The sequence below is a fragment of the Hippopotamus amphibius genome, chromosome 14 (assembly GCF_030028045.1).
Source record: "Hippopotamus amphibius kiboko isolate mHipAmp2 chromosome 14, mHipAmp2.hap2, whole genome shotgun sequence".
Classification (NCBI taxonomy): domain Eukaryota; kingdom Metazoa; phylum Chordata; class Mammalia; order Artiodactyla; family Hippopotamidae; genus Hippopotamus; species Hippopotamus amphibius.
In genome coordinates, this window is record NC_080199.1 from 79,474,095 (window position 1) to 79,498,017 (window position 23,923).

The 23,923-nt window shown below is 46.5% G+C and overlaps 1 protein-coding gene across 4 annotated transcripts in view; it reads left to right on the forward strand.

Moving 5' to 3' along the window:
- XPO4 (exportin 4) overlaps positions 1-15,833 on the forward strand; it is a 106,824-nt gene extending 90,991 nt beyond the window's left edge. For all 4 annotated transcript variants that reach the window (XM_057706959.1, XM_057706962.1, XM_057706961.1 and 1 more), the window contains 7 exons: positions 1,748-2,041; positions 2,957-3,137; positions 6,647-6,765; positions 7,866-7,996; positions 8,493-8,610; positions 9,201-9,293; positions 11,287-15,833. In XM_057706959.1, the coding sequence (XP_057562942.1) occupies positions 1,748-2,041; positions 2,957-3,137; positions 6,647-6,765; positions 7,866-7,996; positions 8,493-8,610; positions 9,201-9,293; positions 11,287-11,484 (1,134 nt within the window). In that variant the 3' untranslated portion in view covers positions 11,485-15,833. The remainder of the gene's footprint in view (positions 1-1,747; positions 2,042-2,956; positions 3,138-6,646; positions 6,766-7,865; positions 7,997-8,492; positions 8,611-9,200; positions 9,294-11,286) is intronic.
- The last annotated feature ends 8,090 nt before the right edge of the window (positions 15,834-23,923 follow it).

Sequence of the window (23,923 nt, forward strand, 5' to 3'; positions counted from 1 at the left end):
TTATTGAGATACAATTGACATACAATAAACTGCATATAAGGTGTACGATTTGATACTTTTGTCTTATTAGTAATGCATACATGGCAGTCCCAATCTCCCAATGCCTCCTCCCCACCCGCTTTCCCCGCTTGGTGTCCACGTGTTTGTTCTCTGCAGCTGTGTCTCTGTTTCTGGCAGCAGATTCTTAACCACTGCACCACCAGGAGAGAAGTCCCCTGACCACATGGTTCTGGTTTAAATAATTTATTATCATGTGTGCAGCTTTAAATAGAATTAAGATATTCTCTTCATGAATATGCATATTTACTCTTACACCCAGGGCAGGACTCATTATCTGAAGTTATGATCTATGCCAAGAGGAGTTGGAAAGGAAAAAATCAGACGAGAGCTTGTGTTGGTCTGCACCCAGGAGGACAGAGGTTGGGAACTGCAGCCCACAGACCAAATCTGGCCTGCTGTCTGTTCTTATAAATAAAGTTTTATTGAAACACAGTTATGCTTAATTGAGTACATCTTTTCCATGGCTACTTATGCACTACAGTGAAATCATAATTGAATAGTTGGGCCAGAGATAGTATGTCCTATAAAGTCTAAAAGATTTACTCTCTGGCCCTTTATGAAATATGTATATATTTTTCTTTTGAACTTAAATTACTTGAGGAAGTACAATGATAGCGTGCACTTATATGCTTTCCCATAAATAATACTTTCTTTTTCTCACTTGTATTGAGATGTAATTGACATACATCACTGTGTAACCTTAAGGTGTACAGCATAATGGTTTGGCTTACGTATGTTGTGAAACGGATAACTGCGGTAAGTTTAGTTAGCATCCATCATCTCGTGGATGCCAGAAAAAGAAAATTAAAGAACATCTTTTTCCTTGTGACGAGAACTCTGTGGGTCTCCTTTCTTCGCTTTCCTGCATCTCATGCAGCAGCGATAACCGCAGGTGCCATGGCGTGCGTTACACCCCAGGAGTCGCTCATCCTGTAACTGGAGTCCGTGCCTTTGACCGCCTTCCTCCCTCCCAGTTCCACATATAAGTGAGATCTCTCTCTGTCTGATTTATTTCACGTGGCATAATGCCCTCAGGGTCCATCCATGTTGTCATGGTTGGCAAGATTTCCTTGTTTTTTATGACAGAGCAATATTCCACTGTGTATGTACCCCATCTTCTTTATCCACTCCCCTGTCAATGGACACTTAGGTTGCTTCCACATCTTGGCTGTTGTAAATAGTGCTGCTGTGAACATTGGGGTGCATGTGTCTTTTTGCATTAGTATTTTCATTTTTTCAGGTAAATATGTGAGAGGTGGGATTTCTGGATCACGTGGTAGTTCTATTTGTAATTTTTTTGAGGAATATCCATACTGTTTCCGTCGTGGTCGCCCAGTTCGCGTTCCCACTGACAGTGCACGAGGGCTCCCTTTTCTCCACATCCTCGCTAGCACTTGTTATTTCTTGTCTTTCTGATGATGGCCCTTCTGGTGGGTGTGAGGGCATGTCTCCTAGTGGTTTTCATTTCCGTTTTCCTGTTGATGGGGGATGTGAACGTCTTTCTGTGTGTTGTGTGATTTGTTTGCCAGAAGTTAGGATCACCTTCAACATGGGGTATGTAACATGTGCTTCAGGTACTTTTTGTTTTCTGTGTTTTTTGCCTCCAACAATTGAAAATGTTTTGGAAAGTGAATATTTATCCAAGTTGAAGAAATTAAGCATGTGAATCAGAGTTTTATTTTTGTAGGTTCTTCAGCCTCTTCAGCAGCGATTCTTACGAGTGATAAACCAGGAGAACTTTGCGCAGACGTGCCAGCAGGAGGAGGTAAAGCAGGAGATCACCGCCACGCTGGAGGCCCTGTGTGGCGTCGCCGAGGCCACCCAGGTGGACAACGTAGCCATCCTTTTCAACTTCTTAATGGACTTCCTTACCAACTGCATTGGACTGATGGAAGTTTACAAAAATACCCCAGAGACTGTCAATCTCATAATAGAAGTTTTTGTTGAAGTTGCACATAAGCAGATATGCTATCTTGGAGAGGTGAGTAGTCTACTCTGATCCCCTTCCAGATCAAAACTCCTGAAAACTATAACAAAATAGTACTTTACTTTAAACTGAAGGAACATTATTTGAAATAATGTTTTTATGCCTCCAAAAGATTTTTCAAAAAGACTGTTTTGAAAAGAACTCAGAGTTCAGAGGAAAGAGTGTTGAATGAATGTAAATTCTTGCCCTAAAAATGTAAATAATCAGTCATTTCTTTGGGCTAATGTGTTAGTCAAACTCATTCAGATGTGGAATATTTAATAAAACAAATGGATTGTGGTAGAAAATGTTAACCAGTTTCTCTGTGGTGGAACCCTAGGACTTAGAACTTTACGTGGCAGTTTGTATCTTGGTTTTGTAAAGCAGATGGATGTTTACACATGTTCTTCTATATTCAGTCAGCAAAGATGTTCCTGATTTGTGTTTTGTTGTTGTTGTTCTTGGATCAAAGGAGCCTGCTTAAAAGTGAGGTTACATTTTATAAATGTTGTAAATGTTGTCACAGGTGCATTGTTCAGAGGCCAGTGCCATTTATTCTAATGTTTGGTGCTCTGTGCTTCTGTAACTTAAACTGTTTTAATTCTTAATATATGTCATACAAGAAGTTGAACAGCAGAAGTAAAGCAGTTCTGTTGCCAAAATTATATTGTCTTTCGAGGAGGTATTACCAAATGCACACGGTGTCAAATTTTATTTTTAGAAAACTACTAATATTTTAAATATAACTAATCTTTAATACATGCTTTTTCATTTTTGTTAATGCTTTAATATAGTTTAAGACAAGCATTAGAGCTGCTAGGGGAATTTGGAGTGAATTTATTAGATTAAATTTCGAATTTCTTTAATATCTATATTTGTTTCCCAGCCAGGTTCTGCCTAGTAGCATAATTTCTGCCTGCTTTTTTACAGTCCAAAGCTATGAACTTATACGAAGCCTGCCTTACCTTGTTGCAAGTATATTCTAAGAATAATTTAGGGCGGCAGAGAATCGACGTTACAGCAGAAGAGGAGCAGTACCAAGACCTGCTGCTCATCATGGAGCTTCTCACGAACCTTCTGTCCAAAGAGTTCATCGACTTCAGTGACACAGGTAGAGCGTGTGAAGGCTTTAGACTTTGCTGTTACTGTTGCTTTTATTAAAAGCAAAGAAACGTGTTCATCCTGTGACATCCCATGGGGAGCTTGCCTCTGTAGCATGGGTGAAAGTGCGCCTCTGTGGCTGCAGGGAGGGCGGGACGCGCAGCCCCGCGTGCTGGGCTTTCCTCTGGTGGAGGTGGGAGGGCTGCCGGCCTCCCTGTGCTAGGCTCCCCGTCAGTGCCGGCCGCTGTTCCGTCCCCGCAGCGGGAGTCCGGTGCCACTTCGTACTCCTCTCGTGGGGGAGGGGACGGGCACAGAGCGTTTATGCCACGCGCCCACAGGTGCCTGGCTAGCACACCCCCGCATCTGACTTCAGAGGCCAGTGTCTCCAGAGCTGCGCCCCTCCGTGTCCTCTGAGGTGGCTGCCCAGGAAACCCCAGCCCTTTGCCCAGTGCAGCGTGGGAGCCACTGACCTTGGGCGCTGAGAGGCCACACGGAAGCTCTAACCTGGGGCCTCCCCAGCAGCGTGCCCTTGGGGACGTCTGCGCCTTCCTGGCCTCCCTCGCTGTTAGAGGGGCTGTAATAACCAGCGTCCGGCAGAGCGTGTTCGCGATAGGCTGGCAGGTACCTCTGGTGCCTGGCGTTGTCCCAGGCGGGCGTGTCGGGTGATGGGGGCCTCTGGCCCACTGCCAGCCTTGCCTCAGGACGCGGACCTCGTGCTCCGGGAGGAGTGTTTGCCGTCCACGTCTCCTCCCTGGGCTGAGCACACCTGACACTGGACACTGTTTCTCTGTGTTCCCTCCACTGGTTCACGTGTTCACTCAAGCGGCTTCAGGCAGTGTCTGCCCTGGGCGCCGAGGTGAGGGGCCTCTGCTGCCCGCTGTGTCCAGGCCCAGCCACTCACGCGGGTGTTGGTCCCAGGTTTTCTGATGCCTTCAGGCTGGCGCTGCCTCACCTTTTCTAGCTCAGATATGCCTCTAGCGCCTCGCGTTCTTGTGGGCCTTTCCCTTGAAGGGTGTGTGTTACACAACCGTGGAGGTTCGCATGCCGTGTCAGCTGATTTGTCAACTTTTCGTGGGTGTAAGGAGCAGGGTAGGAGCCCTGTACCTGGAGGAGCCGACTCACAGTTGAGCTGATGTTGAGAAGGACGGGGGAGCTTTGTGCGAAGGGCATCTGGAGGGACAGAAGCCTCCCAGCCTCCCCTGGGAGCGAGCGGTGGAGTGGACGATAGGGGTAAATGTGAATGGGCGGGTTTTCAAAGTAAAAAGGCAAGAGCATTAAAATCGTAATAAACTGTTAGAAAAGAAATTGAGGCTAAAATGCTCAGGATTGAAAGTACAAAATAAGGGTAAAAGAGAATAGAATAGGGGTGGATAGAGTTGAAGTGTAGAAGAAAGGAAATGACAATTAAAATAGAAAATGATAAAGTAATAGCATTACTTGATAATAAAATAGATGGTAAAAAGGGAGAGAATCTTTCAAAGTAATTATTTTACAAATAAAGATAATAGGTGAGATAAGAGACTATTTTATTTCATTTATTTTTTAAAAATGTATTTATTTATTTACTTATTTGTTTACATGTGTTGGGTCTTAGTTGCAGCATGAGGGATCTTTCACTGTAACGTGCAGGCTCTCTAGCTGTGGTACTTAGTTGCCCTGTGGAGTATGGGATCTTAGTTCTCAGACCAGGGATTGAACCTGTGTCCCTGCGTTGGAAGGCGGGTTAGTTATTTGTTTGTTTGTTTATTTGTTTGTTTATTTATTGGCTGCATTGGATCTTTGTTGCTGCGCACAGGCTTTCTCTAGTTGCGGTGAGCAGGAGCTACTCTTCATTGTGCTGCGTGGGCTCCTCATTGCGGTGGCTTCTCTTGTTGTGGAGCACGGGTTCTAGGCTCAGGAGCTTCAGTAGTTGTGGCATGTGGGCTCAATAGTTGTGGCTCTCGGGCTGTAGAGCACAGGCTCAGTAGTTGTGGCACACAGGCTTAGTTGCTCCGTGGCATGTGGGATCTTCCCAGACCAGGGCTCGAACCCGTGTCCCCTGCATTGGCAGGCGGGTTCTTAACCTCTGCGCCACCTAGGAAGTCCTGAGAGAAAATATTTTGAATATCATGAAATAAGATTAATAAGCAGGTGAGGTGTGGAAGCATGCCTGAGGACGAGCCTCTGCCTGACGTCCTGGAGTCCCCGGTGGCGCTGGTGGCTGCAGAGCTGGGCCCCACCGTCCAGGCCAGGAGCCCGTCTCGTGAGCCTGCCGCTGCCCTGCGCAGCCCAGGCTTCCTGCTGGTGGATCCGGGCTCACCAGTCCCTGGCTTCGGAAACGGGGATTCTTCCAGTGAGGACTGTGGCTCCGGAGAAAAGTACAGAGTTAGTTAGGCTGAAAAAGTGGTTTTTAAGTAGAAGTGCTTTCTTACTACATTTTGTCCTTTGTTTTTTCTCCCTTGTGAAAATAATATGCTCATAATAGGAAAAATTTGAAGTACAGAGACAGAAAAGTCACCCACACTTTGATGTAATCCAGAGTCAACTATAAATTACAGTCTGATTTCCCCTCTGGTTATTTTGAACAGTTTGTGTGTGTGTGGTTGTACTTCAGATATAATCTCATATTCTGCCTTTTTCGTCAGTGTGTTAGCCTCTTCCTTGTCACTAACATTGGTCGTGGCTTGGTGGCTGCATGGAAACCCGCACTCGGGAACCTAGCCTGTTTCCCTAATATCAGACATCGGGACTAGTCACAGTTCTGCTGTTACAGTGGTAAACGAATCACTCCTGTGGGCGAATCTCTGTCTACATTTCTGATTATATCCTTACTATACACAGTGCTCACACGTCTCTTCTTACGTTGCTTTTGAGGGTGACTGTCACGCTGTGTCCTCACCAGCGTTAAATGTTGTCGTGCCGGAGTCGTTTGTGATCTAGTGAATCAGAAGTAGTGTCTTCAAAACCTTTGCATTGCTTGCTGAATTATTGGATCGAACAGTTTTTCATTGGGCTTGTGGTTTGTTAGGTGTTTGTTTATGGATTTTGGTCCTTTATCTCTTTGGGTTTTAGGTTCTTACTGATTTAAATGCATCCTTTGTGGGTTAAGGTTAATAATCCTTTGTCATGTTAGTAGCTTTTTTTTAAACTTTTTTAATGCAATATTTAATTCCTATACTTCCCCCCGATTCCTCTTCAGCTTAGAAAAATCCCACACACCTAGGAGAAAAAAGAATAGTACTGTGGAAATTATTTAACTCACAGTATGACTCGTGTGTTAGCGGAGTCCATTTTACTTTTCAGAAAACATTGAAGAAGCATTAGTTTTACTTTCCCGGTCATAGAATAACAGTGTAAACTCAGAATACCTGCCGCCAGGACTCAGACCCTAAACAGCACAGCACGGCAGGATGTGTCACTCTCGTGGATTTATTTTGTCTTGGGGGCTTGACTCTGCCTTCACGTTCCCGCGGGAGAGTATGTCCACCTTTGCAGGGTTACTGACGTTTCCGCGTAGGACGGCGTTGTTTCGTTTTACAGATGAAGTGTTTAGGGGTCAGGAGCCCGGGCCTGCGGCAAACAGAGCGGTGTCGGCTGCCGACGTCGTGTTGTACGGAGTGAACCTGATTTTGCCCTTGATGTCACAGGACCTCTTGAAGGTACGTGAAGAAGGGAAGGTGAATGGTAAAACTGCATATGCTTGAACGCGAAGGTTCAAGGCATCTCAGACACGCATACACATCTGATTTAATGAAGGGGGCCGGTACCTACCCGTCTGCACGTGTGCGTGGAGACGACGTGTTCGTGGTGCTGTTCTGTGTCTGCCACACCCACGCCTGCCCTGGAGCCCTGCGCTCATTCACCCCTCCGCGTCAGGGAGGGCCGGTTCTTCTGGAAACGGGGGCCGACGTCCGCAGTTGGAGTCCCTGGTCACTTGTCGCTCCGCGGGCGCAGCGGGTCCCACGTGGAGTGTGTTCCCCGCAGGCGCTTCCCAGCCGCTCCGTGAGACACGGGGCGGGAGGAAAGCAGGGCTGGCGTGCTGACCGCGCGGAGGGTGTCGAGGGTGTGGTGGTGGCGAGGCCGGTGGGAGCGGGAGGGGCCGGGGGTGTGCGTGCACACAGGGGAGGGGCAGCGGGGGAGGGGTGGGCAGGGGGCCGGGCGTGAGCAGCCTCTGCGGCGGGGGGTCAGAGCGCGAGCCCTTCGGTCCCCAGCCCTTCGGTCCCGCACCGCAGGCTTCTGTCCCTCTGGGCAGAGCCGCCAGTGGCGGGCTGGGGGTGGGGGGGGGGTGAGGACGCTCTGTGTGTGGATTTGCTTTTAGGGTTTTTTTTGTTTTTTGTGTTTATTCACCAAATAAACCATGAGACGTTTAGATGTGTATTTTCTTAAGTGAGGTTAAACCGTAGATGAGCTACTTTTTACTTCAGTGCTCCAGGGCTGTGTAACCAGGAAATAGGGGTTGGACGTGTGCGGGGCTGAATACTCTGTCCTAATCATCATTTTAACAGTTTGTATTATGTTCTTGTATTTTTCCAACATGCTTCAATGCAAATAAATACTTTGTGAAAGGGTTTTATTCACAGGTCCTTTACTAATTTGAGATTTGACTTCTTTGTTTACTTTTTCAAGGTGAACATAGAATATCTGGAACCATGTTAAACAAACCATTATACTTAGAAGCGTGATGGTTATTACTTTATTCCATTAATGAAAACAAATTTGATATCATTAAATACCTAAATATTTAATATTTCTTTTTCAGTTTCCAACCCTTTGTAATCAGTACTACAAATTAATCACATTTATCTGTGAGATTTTTCCTGAAAAAATACCACAGCTTCCTGAAGATCTTTTTAAGAGCCTGATGTACTCGCTGGAGCTAGGGATGACGTCATATCCTTTGAATGAACAGCGTGGTCACTGGTCACTAGGGAAAAAGCGGTCCCTTGGAGAAAAGTTTTCAAAATTTGTATTTTTCCTTTTGTGGCTGTCTTATTTCTTTAAAAAGGAGTCACCTCTGCATCTCCCCTACTTCTGTGTTTCTTTCATTAATCCACCTCACCGTGTCCTCCTTTCACAGACCCCAGGGGTGTTTGGCCCCTGGTCCCAAAGTCCCTCTCTGATGGAGCCCGGGTGGTAATGTCACGTCCTGTTGCTGAGTCTCTGATCTTTGCTGCTTGCTTGTGTGCATCAGAACACAAACAGACCTCCAGTCCTGGGCCTGAGACACTCACGGGTGATGTCGGAGACACTGGGAGTCTCCTCTCCTCACCCAGCGCAGTAGAGATGCACCGATGTCCTCACCTTCCGTTGGATAATAGCATAGGCTTTTTATCTTTTGTGAGTCACATGTGTCTGCGCCAGTTTGTTCTTTGACCTTGGGGATCAGAATGAGTCCGGAGGTTTGCCAGCTGTGCCTGGAAGCTCTGACTCCGTTAGCTGAGCAGTGTGCCAAAGCACAGGAGACAGACTCGCCGCTTTTCCTGGCAACACGGCACTTTTTGAAGGTGAGATGCTTGGGCGCGGTTAGTGCCAGGGGTCTTCCCTCCAGGGGGCAGTGCCGGCACCTTTGTCCATGAGGAGGTCATGCCTTTCACTGCAGTTTCTGGAGATCAGCTTCCTTGGATGTGTTGTTCTCCAGTTATTTTGTGTTCTTGACGTGTTATGTGGGGAACGTAAGAGGGGATTTGAAAAATTGATTATTTCATACACCACAGCCAGCAGTAACATCGTCACATTATCCTTGGGGTTTTTTTTTTTTTTTTTTTTTTTGAGCGGTTTACATATTTTTTAATCTTCTGTAATATTTTTAGTTTGTTTTAAAAAACTCATGTTCAATTTATAGTCAGGAAAATGACAGACTCTTCAAAATAGATTTACAATGAAAAGCAATAGTAACCCAACTATAATATTTAAAACTCTAAGAATCCTTGGATTTTTAAAAAACTATTTTTTTTACTTTTCAGATTTATTTAATAAGTAAGAGTAACCTCCTTTAACTTCCTTTTCCCTCTTTTCCCTTTTGAAACAGGGAGGGGCTGGAGGGTTGGGTGGTCATCGTGTGTCTTTATCGAGAGGTGTTATTGTGTACTTTCAGCTCGTGTTTGATATGCTGGTTTTGCAAAAGCACAACACAGAGATGACCACGGCGGCGGGTGAGGCGTTCTACACGCTGGTGTGCCTGCATCAGGTATGGCCCGCGCCGCCCCGGCCTTCTCCCAGCGCCGTGGAGCGCGGGGACGGTCCAGACCGCGGGCCGTTCATCCCTCTGTTGTCAGCGGGTCTGTGCCTCGGTGCTTCCACTCACTCAGCGAGGCTGTGTTTCTTCACACTCTCAGCAGCTCTAGCTTTTTATTTTGTGTTTATCTGACAAGCTGTTAATAAGTAACTACTTTCCCTTCTCCACTGTTACGGACCATCCTCTACGTGGATCACTGCCCTAAAGCTTGTCCTTAAATGACTGTGCTGGGAGCCAGGACTCAGGACAGAGTAACGGGCACATGGTCTCTTCCTTGAGGAGCTCACAGTTTTGCAAGGAAACAGTATGAATAAGCCTGGGGACCCCGGGAGTCTGCCTTCAGGAAGCGTGGGAAACCACAGTGTGATTTCATAGCGCAGCGTGGAGGACGGGGGTTGGTTGGAGCCCGTAGCGCCCTGCAGCGCGCCCTGCAGCGCTCTCTGACGCGGGTGTCGCAGAAGGAGACTTAGGCTGGCTCGCCTGTCCCCCCGCCTGCCCCTGCTGAGGGGGTGCCCGTCAGGCGGGCGAGAAGAGCCTTGCTGGGTCATCAGCTGCCTTGGGTTCCAGTCCCTGCCCCCCCCCCCCCCCCCCCCATGTACAAGGGCACATCCCAGCGTGACCAAGTCATTGGCTAGAGAAGTTTTTTTTTTTTTTTTAAGTATAGAGGCTGTAGCATGTGCTGCGACTGGTACGCAGAGTTTGATTTTATTTCCCTTCTTTTTAAAAGGTAAGGTTTTGAGGAGCCTTGCATGCTCCCTCTAAAGACCCCCTTTCTGCAGACTTGCTGCAGCACGTGTCCCCGGTGGGGCTGTGCTGGACGGGTCTCCTGCCTCTGCCGTGGCTGCTGCCTCCCGCGGGTGGTGCCCGTCTCGGGGGCGGGCCCTCCATCACCTGGCTTCCTCGCCCTGTGTGCATCGGCCGTTGCATTCTGATGGGCTTTTAAAACCATGGTGCACGTTGTAGACGAGCGAGCACCGGGGACTAGGGCTGGGCTGGGCTGGCCGCGGAGGCGCTGCGCTCTCTCGGGAGTGGAGCGGGGTGGGGGACGTGAGTGTGTGCTTGGCCCCTGTGCGCAGGCCTGCCTCTGGCGTAGCCACCCTGGCTCCAGGCACGTGGGGTGGGGTGCTGTCCCGTACTCCTCCAGTTGGGATTAACATCAGGTTTCCCCATTTTGGTCTATTGTTATATCCCAAGAAGCTCATGAGAAAGTGACAGAGAGAAAGCTTTTTCCAAGAGAGCTTGTCTTGGAAAGCCCCCCAGGTTCCGGTTCCCTCTCCCCACCCCCGTCCTCTGTGGAAGGCTTTAAGAACTGGAAGCCTCCCCCACACCCCCTGCCACCCTGTGTTGCTGAGCCCCTCCCCTGAGGGCCCCGGGCCCCGCGCTCCCTTCCGCCCCGACGCCTCCCACGCAGCCCCCGGCCGCAGCGGTGCGCACCTGCTGTGTCGAGGCCGCCACCCGTGTGCGCAAGACGTCTGCATAAACCTCCAGGAGATTTGAGAGCCAGCTTGCAGACTTAGGGCCCAAGAATCTACCGTAAATCTGTCATGCCAAGAATCTATCATAGAATGCAAAAAAAAAAAAAAAAAGGGTGCTTTGAAAACCCAGAAGGAAGTGGCACCACGAGGTGGGTGACTGCGTGGGCTCTGGAGCTGCACGGCCGGTCGTTGCTCAGAGGCCTGTGGTCTCGCGTAGGCCGTGTCGTCTCACTGGGTGGAAGGCCTTCCGTCTGTGAAACGGGGATGTACACAGGATCTGCCTCACGGGGTTGTTAGAAGATACTGAGTTGCTCATGGAAAAGGCTGGAACAGCACCTAGATTGCCGCGAACTCTCAGTAAACATCAAGTGTTAGGAAGAGCCGTCGGACCCGCCTTTCGGACCCCCGTGGCCCGCTGGGTGGTGTCTGAGGAGGCTGTGTGTTCTTACATGTACATGTCTCTTCAACAGGCGGAATATTCTGAACTGGTTGAAACACTGCTGTCAAGTCAGCCGGACCCGGTTATTTACCAGAGGTTAGCAGACGCCTTCAACAAGCTCACCGCCAGCAGCACACCCCCCGCGCTCGACCGCAAGCAGAAGATGGCCTTCTTGAAGAGCTTAGAAGAGTTCATGGCAAATGTTGGTGGTCTCCTTTGTGTAAAATAAACAACAGAGCTTTATGCTTAATCAGACCCTTCCTGCAAAGTGCACTGAATTGCTAAAAGTTGACTTGAGTCCTGTCCTGTTCGTCAGTTCTTTGGCCGTTTGGATTCTGGGAGCCTGACAGTTCGGTGTGTGGTTCAGGGGACACAGGGGTCAGCTCGGGTCAGCTTCTGCTGTCAGCAGGCATTAACCACCGTCCGTCTTAGGTCTTGTAGGTTTTGACTGGTGAATTCAAATCCTCCAAATGAAATTGCATATGTGTGCAAACAGATATGGGCACCAGGAGATACGTATCCAGTGCCGTTTCCCTCTTTATCAGAATATTAGGTGGCTACCCACAGTGTTGCCTTTGCGTCACCAAGTGTCCGCTGGACCTCTGCTCGGCCGTTGTCCAGTGATCCCCTACGTCGCTGAGGAGCTGGTGCCCAGGTAGATTCTTGGGCCCGATGGTAGACCCTCAGAGTCAGCCTCTACGTGTTGGACCTGGGATTCTTGGTTTTAAGAAGCGCCTGTCCTCTGCCCTCCCCCGCAGTTTTCAGCCAGTGCAGAAGACACTGGGAGCCTTTGAGAGGGCTCTTCCCCAGCCCTGCCTCTGGCGGAGGCGGCGGGAGGAGGGACCCCGCCGGGTGTTCGCAGCTGCGGGGCCCCACGCTCGCCCTGCGCGTCTGTGTCGCAGCAGCCTGGTGAGTGCAGGCTCTGGGAATCCGCTCTGATGCCTGAACTTGAGGAGGAAAATACGTGTATATTTTTGTTCCATAAAAAGAACTTTAGGACCTGTAGCCATTTCATTGCCTTAATATGAAGAAGAAATTACAAAAAAAGAGCAGGTTTGTTTTAGTAAGAAATCAAGTCTTGACTTTTCAGAGTTGGGTTAGGGTGTAGCTGCCATGACCCCGGGCCCTTTTGCTTGTGGATTGATGTGGTTTTCTGGGTGGAATGAGAGGCCCATTCATGCGTCGTCTACCTTTCTGAGTATGTTTCTGTCTGGCCGCTAGCCCATGGCTGACAGCCTGCTCTGAATGGCTTGCTTAAGCAATAACTCACTACTTCACAGGCTGTGAATTACTGATTCGCACAGACTTACACGGTGGGCCGTTAGGGCAATAATTACGCTTGAGTGGGTGTCATCTTATCTCACAGGAGCCACGTAGATTTCATGTAAGAGATGAAAAAATCCACGGTAGGTCCTCGAGTTTGATGTTTCTAATCAGGATGTGTGTCCCGCCACCCGTCCCCTTGCCCGCGTGCCCGCGTGAGTTGGGGCATCCCGGCACGCGAGGCTCTGCCCACTGCAGCGTCAGTCACACCGCCCAGTGGCAGGGCTTCCTCCTCCCTGCCCTTGACGGCGCGTGCTCCGCGGACCCGTGAATGTGGTGTTGACCCTGAACCACGCAGAGCCGATGCACCCGCCGGCATGCTGCTGTGTTCTCGGCAGTTTTGGTTAACCGGCGTCCAGGTTCCGTCCAGCTGTGCAGGTGTCGCTGGACACATGAGGGCAAAGCCCAGAGCCTCAGATTTTTGAGGAAGAATTCTCTTAGTTCAGTGCCCGCTGACTAACGACTGAGGTAGAGCAGAGGTGTCTTAAAGGACACCTGGGGGAGACTAGAATCACTCCTCCAGGGTGCACATACTCTTGGGTTCTTAAACATACTTTGGACAGTGCATTTATTTTTAGATTTCTCCGTCTTTCCCTTAAAGAACTTGAAGTCAGAGACAGCGGTAGTCACTTTGTTTGCATTGTCCTGGCGTTTCATGTTTCCCAGGTCCCTTGCGCCCAGCAGTTGTCAGCTAAATATGTCCCTGTCCCTTTGCCTAAGGGCACCAAGACACGCAGCCAACTGGGTCAGTCCACTGACTGCAAAAAAACTATAATCAAGTTGTTATTGAAGATAAAGATGAGTAGGAAAGGAATGCCATGGTAAACAAAAGGGCATCTGTATTTGATAACTTATCTAGACAGATATGTTTGCTAAATTTGCCCAGATTTTATTACAGTACTATATTTTCATTAGACCACTTTTAACTGAAACAAGATTTACTTCAGATTGGACCAAATAATACTTAAGGTATCATCAGAATGTTGGTTAGTGGCACACTGGAAGGCAGTGCCGCCACCATGTTTAGGTAGTGGGAAAGGCCACTTCGGTGCAGGAGCCTGGCTCTTTTCAGGTGTTTGTGTATATGTTTTCCTGATTGGATATTTCTTTAGTGGGTCATTTGTTTTATTCTGTCTGGTTTTGTCTTTAGCTGTTTGTTGGCTTTTCAGTTTGGGGGCGGGGAGGGTTGTTTTAATGCTCTTGGGCCAGTGGGTGTCAAAGATACTGGCTTAGTTCTAGTGCATTGATTTTCACTGTTAGAACAGACTATTAAGTTGTCAGAGAGTTTTAAAAACAGCATTATTTTTTGCCCCTTTTTATATTTGTTAAAGGGACACTGTTGAGTATTTGAATTTTTGTAATGCTGTGTTTCATAAACTTTCTCCTATTTCACACACAGCGTCCTGCCACCTCAGTTCAGTTCAGCCTTTGCTTGATTTTATTTCCCTTGGCTCTTTTATTTCTGAAGGCACAGCCTCTGCAGACTTTGTACCTTCACAGGTTGCACTCGTGTGGCAGCACCTGTAAGTAATTCTTGCAGCTCTGCTCGAAGGATCGGTTTTGCGTTTGCGGTTCTGGGTGCGTGGCTCCCTGGGCATAGGCCACCTGAGACAGTGTTTGACAGTGTCCTTTCAACACAGTGGTTTGGGTCTTTCGGCCTTGCTGGTTCTTCATCTCTTGGGAGACAGTGGCATGTACCTTTTATGTAAAAAAAACTGCAGTTTTTTTCAAACTAGTTTTAAGAATTTAGTCTCATTTCATTGTAAACCATGTTTCTAATTATATTACATTACTCCGTTCAGAGGAGATAGTTACTTTTTTTCACAATTTGCCTTTCAAAACCAAGCATCTCTAATTTCCCCCAGTCAGCATTATTTAACTTGCCTTTCTGTCTTTGGCTGAACTTTCTCTTTTACCAAGAATGTCAAGTCTTTATTTTTTCTAATATTACCATGTTTCCCATTTCTGTTTATACTTGTAAACTCCTCAAGTATTGAAGGGAACAAGTTGTCGATTTCAAGGATTTCAAGTTTAAGTATCTTTAATTTACAGTGTCAGTTGAACCCTTAAAATACTGTTTTTGTCTGTTACAACTTTACTTGTTTATGTTTGCCACCTCTGTCATTAGAGGTGTTGTCTTTAGTCCTTAGTAAGTGAGCTGTCTCTGACGGGCGACTACTGTTATTAGTTCCTGAATAAAATATTAACTGTTGAGAAGAAGAGACCTCAGTACGTCTTAGGGGTTATTAACTGTTGAGAAGAAGAGACCTCAGTATGTCTTAGGGGTTTTTCAAAACCAGACAATGAGGAACTGATTTGGATATGAGTCCTTAACATTATAATTTTCTGTAAATTCCTCTAGAAAACAACATAGCTGATTTGAGGATATAATAATGTTTTAAATTATTTTAAAATGTAAGTGGATGTTCTCTGACTTGGTAACTGTGTTGAAAACACTGCATCTAAGAATTCTTTAAAAATTGATTTTCTAAAATTTTAAAATGTCTAACTTAGGTATATTGCTGAGCTCAAATTAATTTGCAGTGCCATGGTTCAAATTGAACTTTAAACATTTTAATTTAGATGTAAGAAGTGTTCCTGATGGATTATGACGGAACCCATGACAATTAGCCAAAGACTGTGTTTGGTTCAGGTAAAGATAAAGCTTAATAACGGTCGTCCATTCTTTTCTGAAGAAGGTGGACGAGGTGATGTGTTTCTGGCCTCTGGCTCTGCACACATGAGTCTCTGTAAAGGCAGAAACGTGGAGACGGGGAGATGTGGCCCGAGCGCCAGCCCCCTGCCCCAGGCTCACACCGCAGACCGTCTTCTTCGTCCCCCTCGCCCTCTATGGTTTGCTCTTCGCCTGGTCCCAGACTTCCCAGCAGTGGAGAGGTTTTGTTTTGGGTTTTCTTTTCAGTCTGTTTTCTTAGGCCTCTCTGCTCTTAGGAGCTGTCAGAATGTACTAAGAGCGATTTTCCTAGCCTGACATTCAACGCTGTGTCCGCACTATGTACCTGATGGGGATGTGACCACAAGCGTGTCCTGAGCCCAGGTTACCTGGTGTGGTGTCTGTTACCACATAACAATTATGACAGATTGCAAAGACTGGTATTGTGACTTGGTTCTCTGTACAAAAGCAAAGGCCCCATGCAGTGAGTTTCTGGTTTGACAGTCACAAAATGTTAGCACTGCTACTACCATTCAGCACATGTAAAAATTTTTAAATTTATAAATATTAAAATTTTAAACTTATACTGACTTTTCAGTTTTTTTCAGAGACCCAGGGATGAGTATACTGTTTAAATATTTACCTCTATTATTAACATTATTAATAAAGGTATAAAGTTGCATTTAATTTTTTGAAAGATGCTACAATATGACTTTAGGAAATAAATCCAGGCCATGTATTGAGCCAGTTACAAGGTAAATATAAAATTGATAAAATTTTATTTGTATTGTTCAGTCCATAAATGGGAGTTAAAATATGTCTTTTCACTAAATATTTTTATGACATATTTGTTTTGACCATGTGTGGTTTGTTCATGGGTGTCTAGCTAGACTACTGTATGAAACTTGTTGAATGGTGCTAGTTCATTTACCAGCCTGGGATGACTGACACTGGGGGCGTTACACAGTCAGAATAATTTTAAATAAAAAACATGAGGACATATCTGCACAGGTAAAATAGGGATTTGCATTACCTTCCGGGATAACCCCAACCCTGACAGCATGTCCAGGATTCAGAAAGAAAAGCAGAGTTTCATTTATATTCTGTAGTACTGAGCACGTTTATCTTTATCTCAGCTCACAATCTTAGAAACAGTTTCAGAGTTATTAGTTAAATCTTTGGGTTTGGGGCATATTTGTAGTAAATGTAGTTTGAGTCATTCTTTTTGGCCTTTCAGGGAAAGTGGAAAAGTACCATTCCGCTGTATGTCAGCCAGACTTTACTTTTTACCTAATTCTAAATCTTGTAAACATATGCAGTGAAAAGTTAATTTTTTAAGGAAGAAAATGCGTTTTGAAAGTATATTTATTTTAGACGTCATGTTGCTTTGAATGTTCATTGATTTGTAATGGTATTTCTGAGGTTATATTGAGATTTGATTCCACTCCGAGGGTGGATACAGAAACCCGAGGCTGCCGAGGCACTGAGCAGAGTTCGTTCATTCTCAAGGGGGCACCTTAGGCCCAGGCTGATCACCTGTTGCTGGAGGGGGTGTAGATGATTTTAGAGGCCCCAGATATGAAACCTGGTGCTGCTTCTTAAAAGACATCTTTAAAATATTGGTGCTCTCTAAAAATAGTCTGTTTATATTGAGCGGTTTATGAATGATGACTTTGGTGCATTAATTAGATTTTGAAACATTTTTGTTTCTTAAACATAGGATCCCGGATTGGGTCTGGTGCATTCTTTGTAATCTCGAGTGGCAGATCTTTTAAAATTAAATGGAAGCAAAGGGCATACTTGGTGATATCAGGGAGACAGTCTTTGGCTTGGAGTCTCATGCGATACTAACGGTAGCACACTCTGTCAGTTCTAGCACAGAAATCAACATCCTGCTGAACTCCTTCCGTGTAAGTTATTTTTAACTTCTAGCAAGAGAATGAACTATGGTTAAGTCATTGATGCTTCCCAGAGCTAAGTGAAAACAAAAGAAAACCAAAATGAAGCAGTGAGAGTCTATTTTTATTTAATTTTTATTTTTTTAAATTGTTTGGCCACTCCAAAAAATGGCACGATGTGGGATCTTAGTTCTTTGACCAGGGATCAGACCCGTGCCCCCTGCATGGGAAGCGCAGAGTCTTAACCACTGGACTGCCAGGGAAGTCCCACAAAGAGAGCTTAAACAGGGATGTGCTAAGTGTTTTTATTCCCTTAGTAGTTAATAGTTTTGTTTTTGTTTTGATAGTGTTGCCTCCTGATTACTTTGCCAGGTCAGTTTTCAGATATTCCTTTTAGTAAGCTCCAAATCTTAGGCTGCAGTTTTGTTTTGTACACTTGCTCATAAGTTTCTGAGGACTGACTTGGTAATAAAGCTGTTTGAGCAGGCAGAGTACAGGGTAGAGACAGGGAGACCTAGATTCAGTTCCTGGGTAAGCTGCTTAGGGTTTACACTGATTTCCGTAAGTCTGTCGTCTGTATCATAGGACTGTAAGTGTTGTTAATTCCCAAAGAACAAATTTAAAGCACGGTGATGGATAAAATATAAAAACAGATGCTTCATAAATTCCATTCTATTTAATGGTCATTTATAAGAACACTTCTTGCTCCATTAGATAGATGTACCCTAACACGAAGTCTGATACCGGATAGTCACTTCCTGTGGTGGTCTTGTGAGAGCTCACTGTGTTATTCACTGCACCTTCTGTCCTAAATGAGAGAATTCATCTATTTAAGTCAGTGGTTTCAGTTTCCGCTGAATATATGCTCATGTTATTCCCACAACAACAAAAAGTCCTAACGGTGATTCCCAAAATGTTTCATGCGTCACTAATTCTTTCTAACTTAGCTGTTACCAAATAATTGGAGAAATAAAACTAGTTTCTTTACTGTGTGAAGTTAAATGTTTTACCACGAATGCATGTTGTGAGGCTCTAGAGGAAGATCTTAATCCAGCTGCCCTCCACTTATTTAATGGTCTCTTCCCAAAGCACCTTATGGCAGTGGTCCCCAACCTTATGGCACCAGGGACCGATTTCGTGTGAGACAGTTTTTCGGGCGGGAGGGGTGGGATGGTTCAGGCGGTACTGTGAGCGATGGGGAGCCGCAGGTGAAGCTTCGCTGGCTGGCCCACCACTAATCTGCTGTGCGCCCTGGTTCTTAACAGGCCCCAGACTGATACTAGTCTGTAGCCCGCCAGTTGGGGGCCCCTGATTTATGGGACTAGACTTCTAGGGAATAATCCTTTGCAACATCAACTTAGGTTAACTTAGGTTAATTTAAGTAATTTGGTAACAAATCACTAAAAAAATGTAAGAAAAACCTGAATCTGTGTTCTTGTAATTGTAGGTTATACTAGTTATTTTTAAAAAGGAAAACCGAATCTAGCTCCATGTGCATCTTCAGAGGTCCGTCCTTCCAGAGTAATCTCCATTTATTTTATGCACCATTTCTGAAGGGTAGCAGGATGAGCAGAAATCAGTTATGAATACACAAAAGGAGTCATTCCTGAATTAAGGTTGATTTGAATGTCTTTCAAGTTCAGTTTACTGGACAAGTAATTTCCCATTTATTTATTTATTCATTTACTTACTTTACTTACCATGCAGCTTGTGGGATCTTAGTTCCCTGACCAGGGATTGAACCCAGGCCTTCGGCAGTGAAAGTGCAAGAGTCCTAACCATTGGACTGCCAGGGAATTCCAATGATAATAAAATTGCCTCTTAATATTTTACATTTTTTATAGTTTGCAAAAACCATTAAATTATAGTGCACAGGTTTCACCTGGAAAGGTTTAATCTTCATGTATTACTGTGACATGCTGTCTGAGCACTGCTGGTGGAGGTGTAACTATTTGAACTTCCTGACAACTAAGGACATTTTAATTATAAAGATAACATAGGAACACACATTACATGCAGCTAACTATTGTCTCGGGTGCTATGAAAGCAACTGAAACTTTGAAAGCTTAAAATAGATGTTTCACACCAAAAATGACTTGCTTTGACCGAAGGCTTTCGGTTGAATGAGCCAAGGCAGCTGCCTACGCGTGGATAGCTACCTCCGTAAAGACACACTGCCGTAGGGGCCGGTTCTTCACTGTTCCTCCGTCCACGCTGGTGCTTTCTTTTAGCGGGCGTGTGTGTCTCCTCGCTGCTCCTCTGCTAAGTTTCGGCGGGTCCTGAACTATCCGGCTTAGTGGACTTGTCATCGAAGCAAGCAAAGGGAAAAAATAAAAGCGCGGGTCGCTACCAGCCTGGAAACGGTACTGAACACAGGCATTCTGGCGCTCCCGGAGGCGCGAACCTGCCCTCCTCTTGTATCCTCAGCGCGCACCAGCGGAGACCTCCGGCCGAGGTGCGGGGACGAGGCGGGGGGCGCGCCGCGGGCGGGCCTCCCCACGCCGGGCCGGGCCCCGCCGCTCGCCTCCGTGCCTCGGTGAGACCCGCGACGGCACGGGCGGCGCCTTGCCGCGTGGGAGGCGCCCGAGCGTCTCGGGGCACAGCGGCAGGGCCCTCGGGACGCGCTTAACCTGAGGGGACTCCACTCGGAGCCCCGCGTCTCTCTCGTGGCCGCCACGCCCGGAAGCAGCTGCGCGCGGGACCCGGCCGCCCTCCGGAAGCGCCCGACGGGGCGGTGTGCGCGTGCGCGTGCCAGCCGGCCGCCCCGCCCACGACCTCGCGCCGCGGGACCCCTGCGCATGCGCCGACGCGGCCGACGCGGCCCCCGCCCCCGCTTCCGGTCTGGCGGGACGGCGTGCGCAGACGCGGGCGGCTGTGCGGCTGGGCCCTGCGAGGCTGCGGTGCACGCGCGGACGCGAGAGGCGCGCGGAGGTGAGTCACCCGAGCAGCCTCCGGGCGGCCGCGCGCGGGCTTCTGCTTCTTCGCGTTTCTCGGGGCAGCGGCTGCGGTCCGCGGGGGCCGGGCCGGGGCCGCGGGGCGGGGAGGGGGCGGGGCTCGCGCGCGTGGAGCCGGGCTGCCCGCCGCTGCGCGCCCCGCGCGTCTTAGCCGTACTTAAGGCGAGCGCGACGGACGGAGCTTCCCGAGCGAGAGGGAGGGCGCCGCGCGGGGCGGGGGGCCCCACGGAGGCCCGGCGCTACCGAGGGCCCCGGGGCTTCTGGGCGTGTTGCGTCTCCCTCGCTCCGGGGAGGCTGTGGTGGCGGAGCCCGGGCTCTGGGCGCGAGGGCTCAGTCGTTGCGGCGGCCGGCCTTAGTCGCTCCACGGCAGGTGGGGTCTTCCCGGGCGGGGCTGGACCCCGTGTGCCCCGCGGTGGCGGGCGGATTCTCAACCGCTGCGCCGCCTGCGACGTCCCTGCCCAGCTGTGTTTGTACTGGACACTCTCACAGCAGTTTCACAAGCCCACTTGGAAAATTTTTAAAATATGCTGAAGATATGATAGTGACTTCAGTTTAGAAATATGTATGTTAAAACTAAAGTTCATTTAATTTAGAATGTCGTGGTGTTTATTACATAAGCAGATTTCAGTTTCTCCCACTGCGGATTCTCTCATGAACTCCCTCTATTAATGTATGAAACTGAATGATTTGCTCAAACTGCAGCTCCTGTCCCTCCACTGAGCGTCTCTTACCATGATCCAAAATATATTTTATTTCTTTTGTTTGTTTTCTCTCTGCCTCACTAGAATGTAACCATCAAGAGGACAGAGACTTTGATTCTTGTCACCAAGAATAGCGCTGCTGCAAGATAGTGCCTCGATGAATGCTTATCAGCTTTAAAATAAACTTTTATTTTAGGGCCAGATTCATACTAAAATATAGATTGAAATTTAATTGCTTTTTACAGCCTTGAAAGTAGATAGTCTTCTTAAATTGCTCTTTGGAATTCTTTCATTTGAACTTAAAGTCAGCTTTCTAAAAATTCAGGTATTCCTGTCTGTAGAATGTATATGGACACAAAACACACACACACATTTTTCTTTGTCCTTCAGCTCTTCTAGGCACCCTTGTGGTGCAGCTTGGATCAGGAACTGGTTGTACACTTCAACTCCCAGGAGATACAGGATTTTAATGTTTGCCTGATTCTGAATCCTGAAGTAGGAGACCAAAATGAAGCCCCTTCCTACTTTGCAGATCAGTTTCCTGTGTTCTCAGGTATTCTCAGCTCAGCACGCACACATAGTGATAATCTCTCTCTTTTCTTCTTCTGGGACTCCCACAGTGAGTTGGAGTTGGTCCACTTGAAGGTGTACCCAATCTCTATTGATATTTCCATTGTGTTCATACGTTGTGTTTAAATTTTCTCCACATCTTTTAGTTCTTTTAGCATCTTTAGAACAGTTGTTTTAAAGTCTTTGTCTAGTGGGTCTGCCATCTGATCTTTTTCAGGGATGGTTTCTGTTGGTTTACTTTTTTCCCTTGAATGGGCTTTACTTTCTTTTTCCTTTGTATGCCTTGTGATTTTTTTTTCTTTTTTAATTGAAAACACTGGAAATCACATTCTCCCCCTTCCCCAGGATTTGCTTTTTTTGTCATTCTGTGTTGTTATTGCTATTATTGTAGGCTGTTGTGTTGCTAAGGGTCAGCCTGAGGAAACTTAAAGGTCTTTTTAAGCCTACATTTTTTCTTGGGTATGCAGAGTGACCTACATTCCTCCATATGTGGTTGCTATTTATAATGGTCTAGTCTTTAAATGTGTGGCCCCCAAAAGGGTGAAAAGAGAAAAATGAAAGCAGGGGAAGGTGCTGGCACTTTAAATCCCCTCAAAGTTGCTTCTGCTGGAGGGTGGAAGTGCTTACAATAATGTGAGCCTTGCAGTGAAGGCTGCCTGACTGCGTTTTTACCTCCGTGATTAGAAATACTCATTATAGTCATTATTCAGAGCACAGATCCCCCTTATGTGAAGGGCAGGGTCCTCATTGCCCACCTTGCTCCCACAGGTTGCATACAAGCAGCTCCTGGAGCTGCTGAAATTGTCTATCCTTCGGCTTTATGTTTGTCTACTTGGTATCCATTAATTACAGGGCCAAAGTAGTGGCCAGAGTTGCTTACATCTTCTCTGCGAGTTAGCTCTCATGGGCACATGGAAGCCCTATCACAAACCTCCCAACCACACGTTATAGAATGTGTGTTTTCCCTTCCTCCCCACTGTCTTAGCAGCAAAGACTGTCCCAGTTCTGTCTGCTTCCTTGTTCCTGCATGTGACAGGTTTCATGTGGTCCTTCACAGTGTGCTGTGCCTCTCATTTCTAAGGGAGCTGTGAATAACAAACTCTTCTTTCATTGGTATTGACCTCTCCATGTGCTCACTCAGCTGTACAGATTAATCCCTTAGCACAAAACAGGAATTTCTGCACACCTTCCTGAGGTAGGAATGAGGAGTGAGGGCTGGGCAGCTACTGCTGAGTTAAGTGCCCAAATTGACTGAAATTAACCACATTTTAAGTCTTCCCCTGGGAGTTGCAAGCCTTTGAATGGACTCTAGGGATCCAAGACAGTTGCATCAGATAGGTTGTGCCAGTGCAATTATCTAGGTGTGGAGACAGCCTTCCCAGAACCTTTTAATAACCTTTATACACTCTCTCTCACCATTCATTCCCATGGATACTGCCTTGATGGTGTCAACCTTCAGCCCACTTTATTTTGAGGCTGTAAAATGGTAGATCTGCTACATCTGCATTTTGTCTAAAAGTGATATAGTGATAACTGTTTTTTATCAAAACTTAAGAAAACATGCTATTACACTTCCATTCATTTTAAAGTGATTTGTTAATGTAATTAAGTAAACTGTGTTCCTTATGTCTATGAATGTGATATATGTGACAAGTTACTCAAAGCCAGTCCTGTTCCCTGCAGACAGCACTCACCATGCTTGTCCAGTTTCCTGTCACACTTCATATTATTCTCTTTAATTATTGATTTCCTATGGTCCACTTACACTCATTCTCTCTTCTGCCAGTTCACTTTTTGTAAAGCAGACAGTCATGTGAAGGCACTAAACTGTCTTATTTAGTGGTTACCACAGATACCATATTATTAGTGACACACTACAACTTCAGACAACACTGAAGGTGACACTTGTGTTCCTGTTGTGCGCCAAGGACTATTAGGCACTTGGTAGATAGTAACTCATCTAACTCAGAATAACGCTATTAAGTAGATATTAATATTGTGTCCATTTTACAGATGAGAAACTTGAGGCATAGAGGGGTTACATACTTGCTCCAAGCTATGCAGCTAGTAAGTGGCAAAGCCATGATTTCAGCCTAGGTAATTTGGCTCCAGAGGTCATGCTTGTAATCCTGTATCACAGTGTTTTCCTGAATGTCTAAATAATAGCAGAAATGCTTTTTCACAATCGGTATAAAAAATGTCATCAAGTATCTGCTTTAAGTAGGAGTTGTTTATATGACCTAGTCCAATAAAGTATTAGATAGAATATCTGCATCTTGAGATGCGTGTGTGCACAAATTACAGATAGTTTACAATGAAAAATTTCAAACATTTTTTTAAAAATGCTGATGTTGTCCTACTCTGTTGATTTCCTAACTTAATGGGGATCGTGTACAGTGTGAAAAACAGAACAGATGAGTTGTTTCATGAGATTTATTCTGAGTTCTTTGAAAAAGCTTAGTACTTTGGGGAGACATCAAACTGTCTGGAAGCCATTTCAGAAAGGCACTTTTTACTTACAGAACCAAGTGCATGGGTGTCTGCGGATACA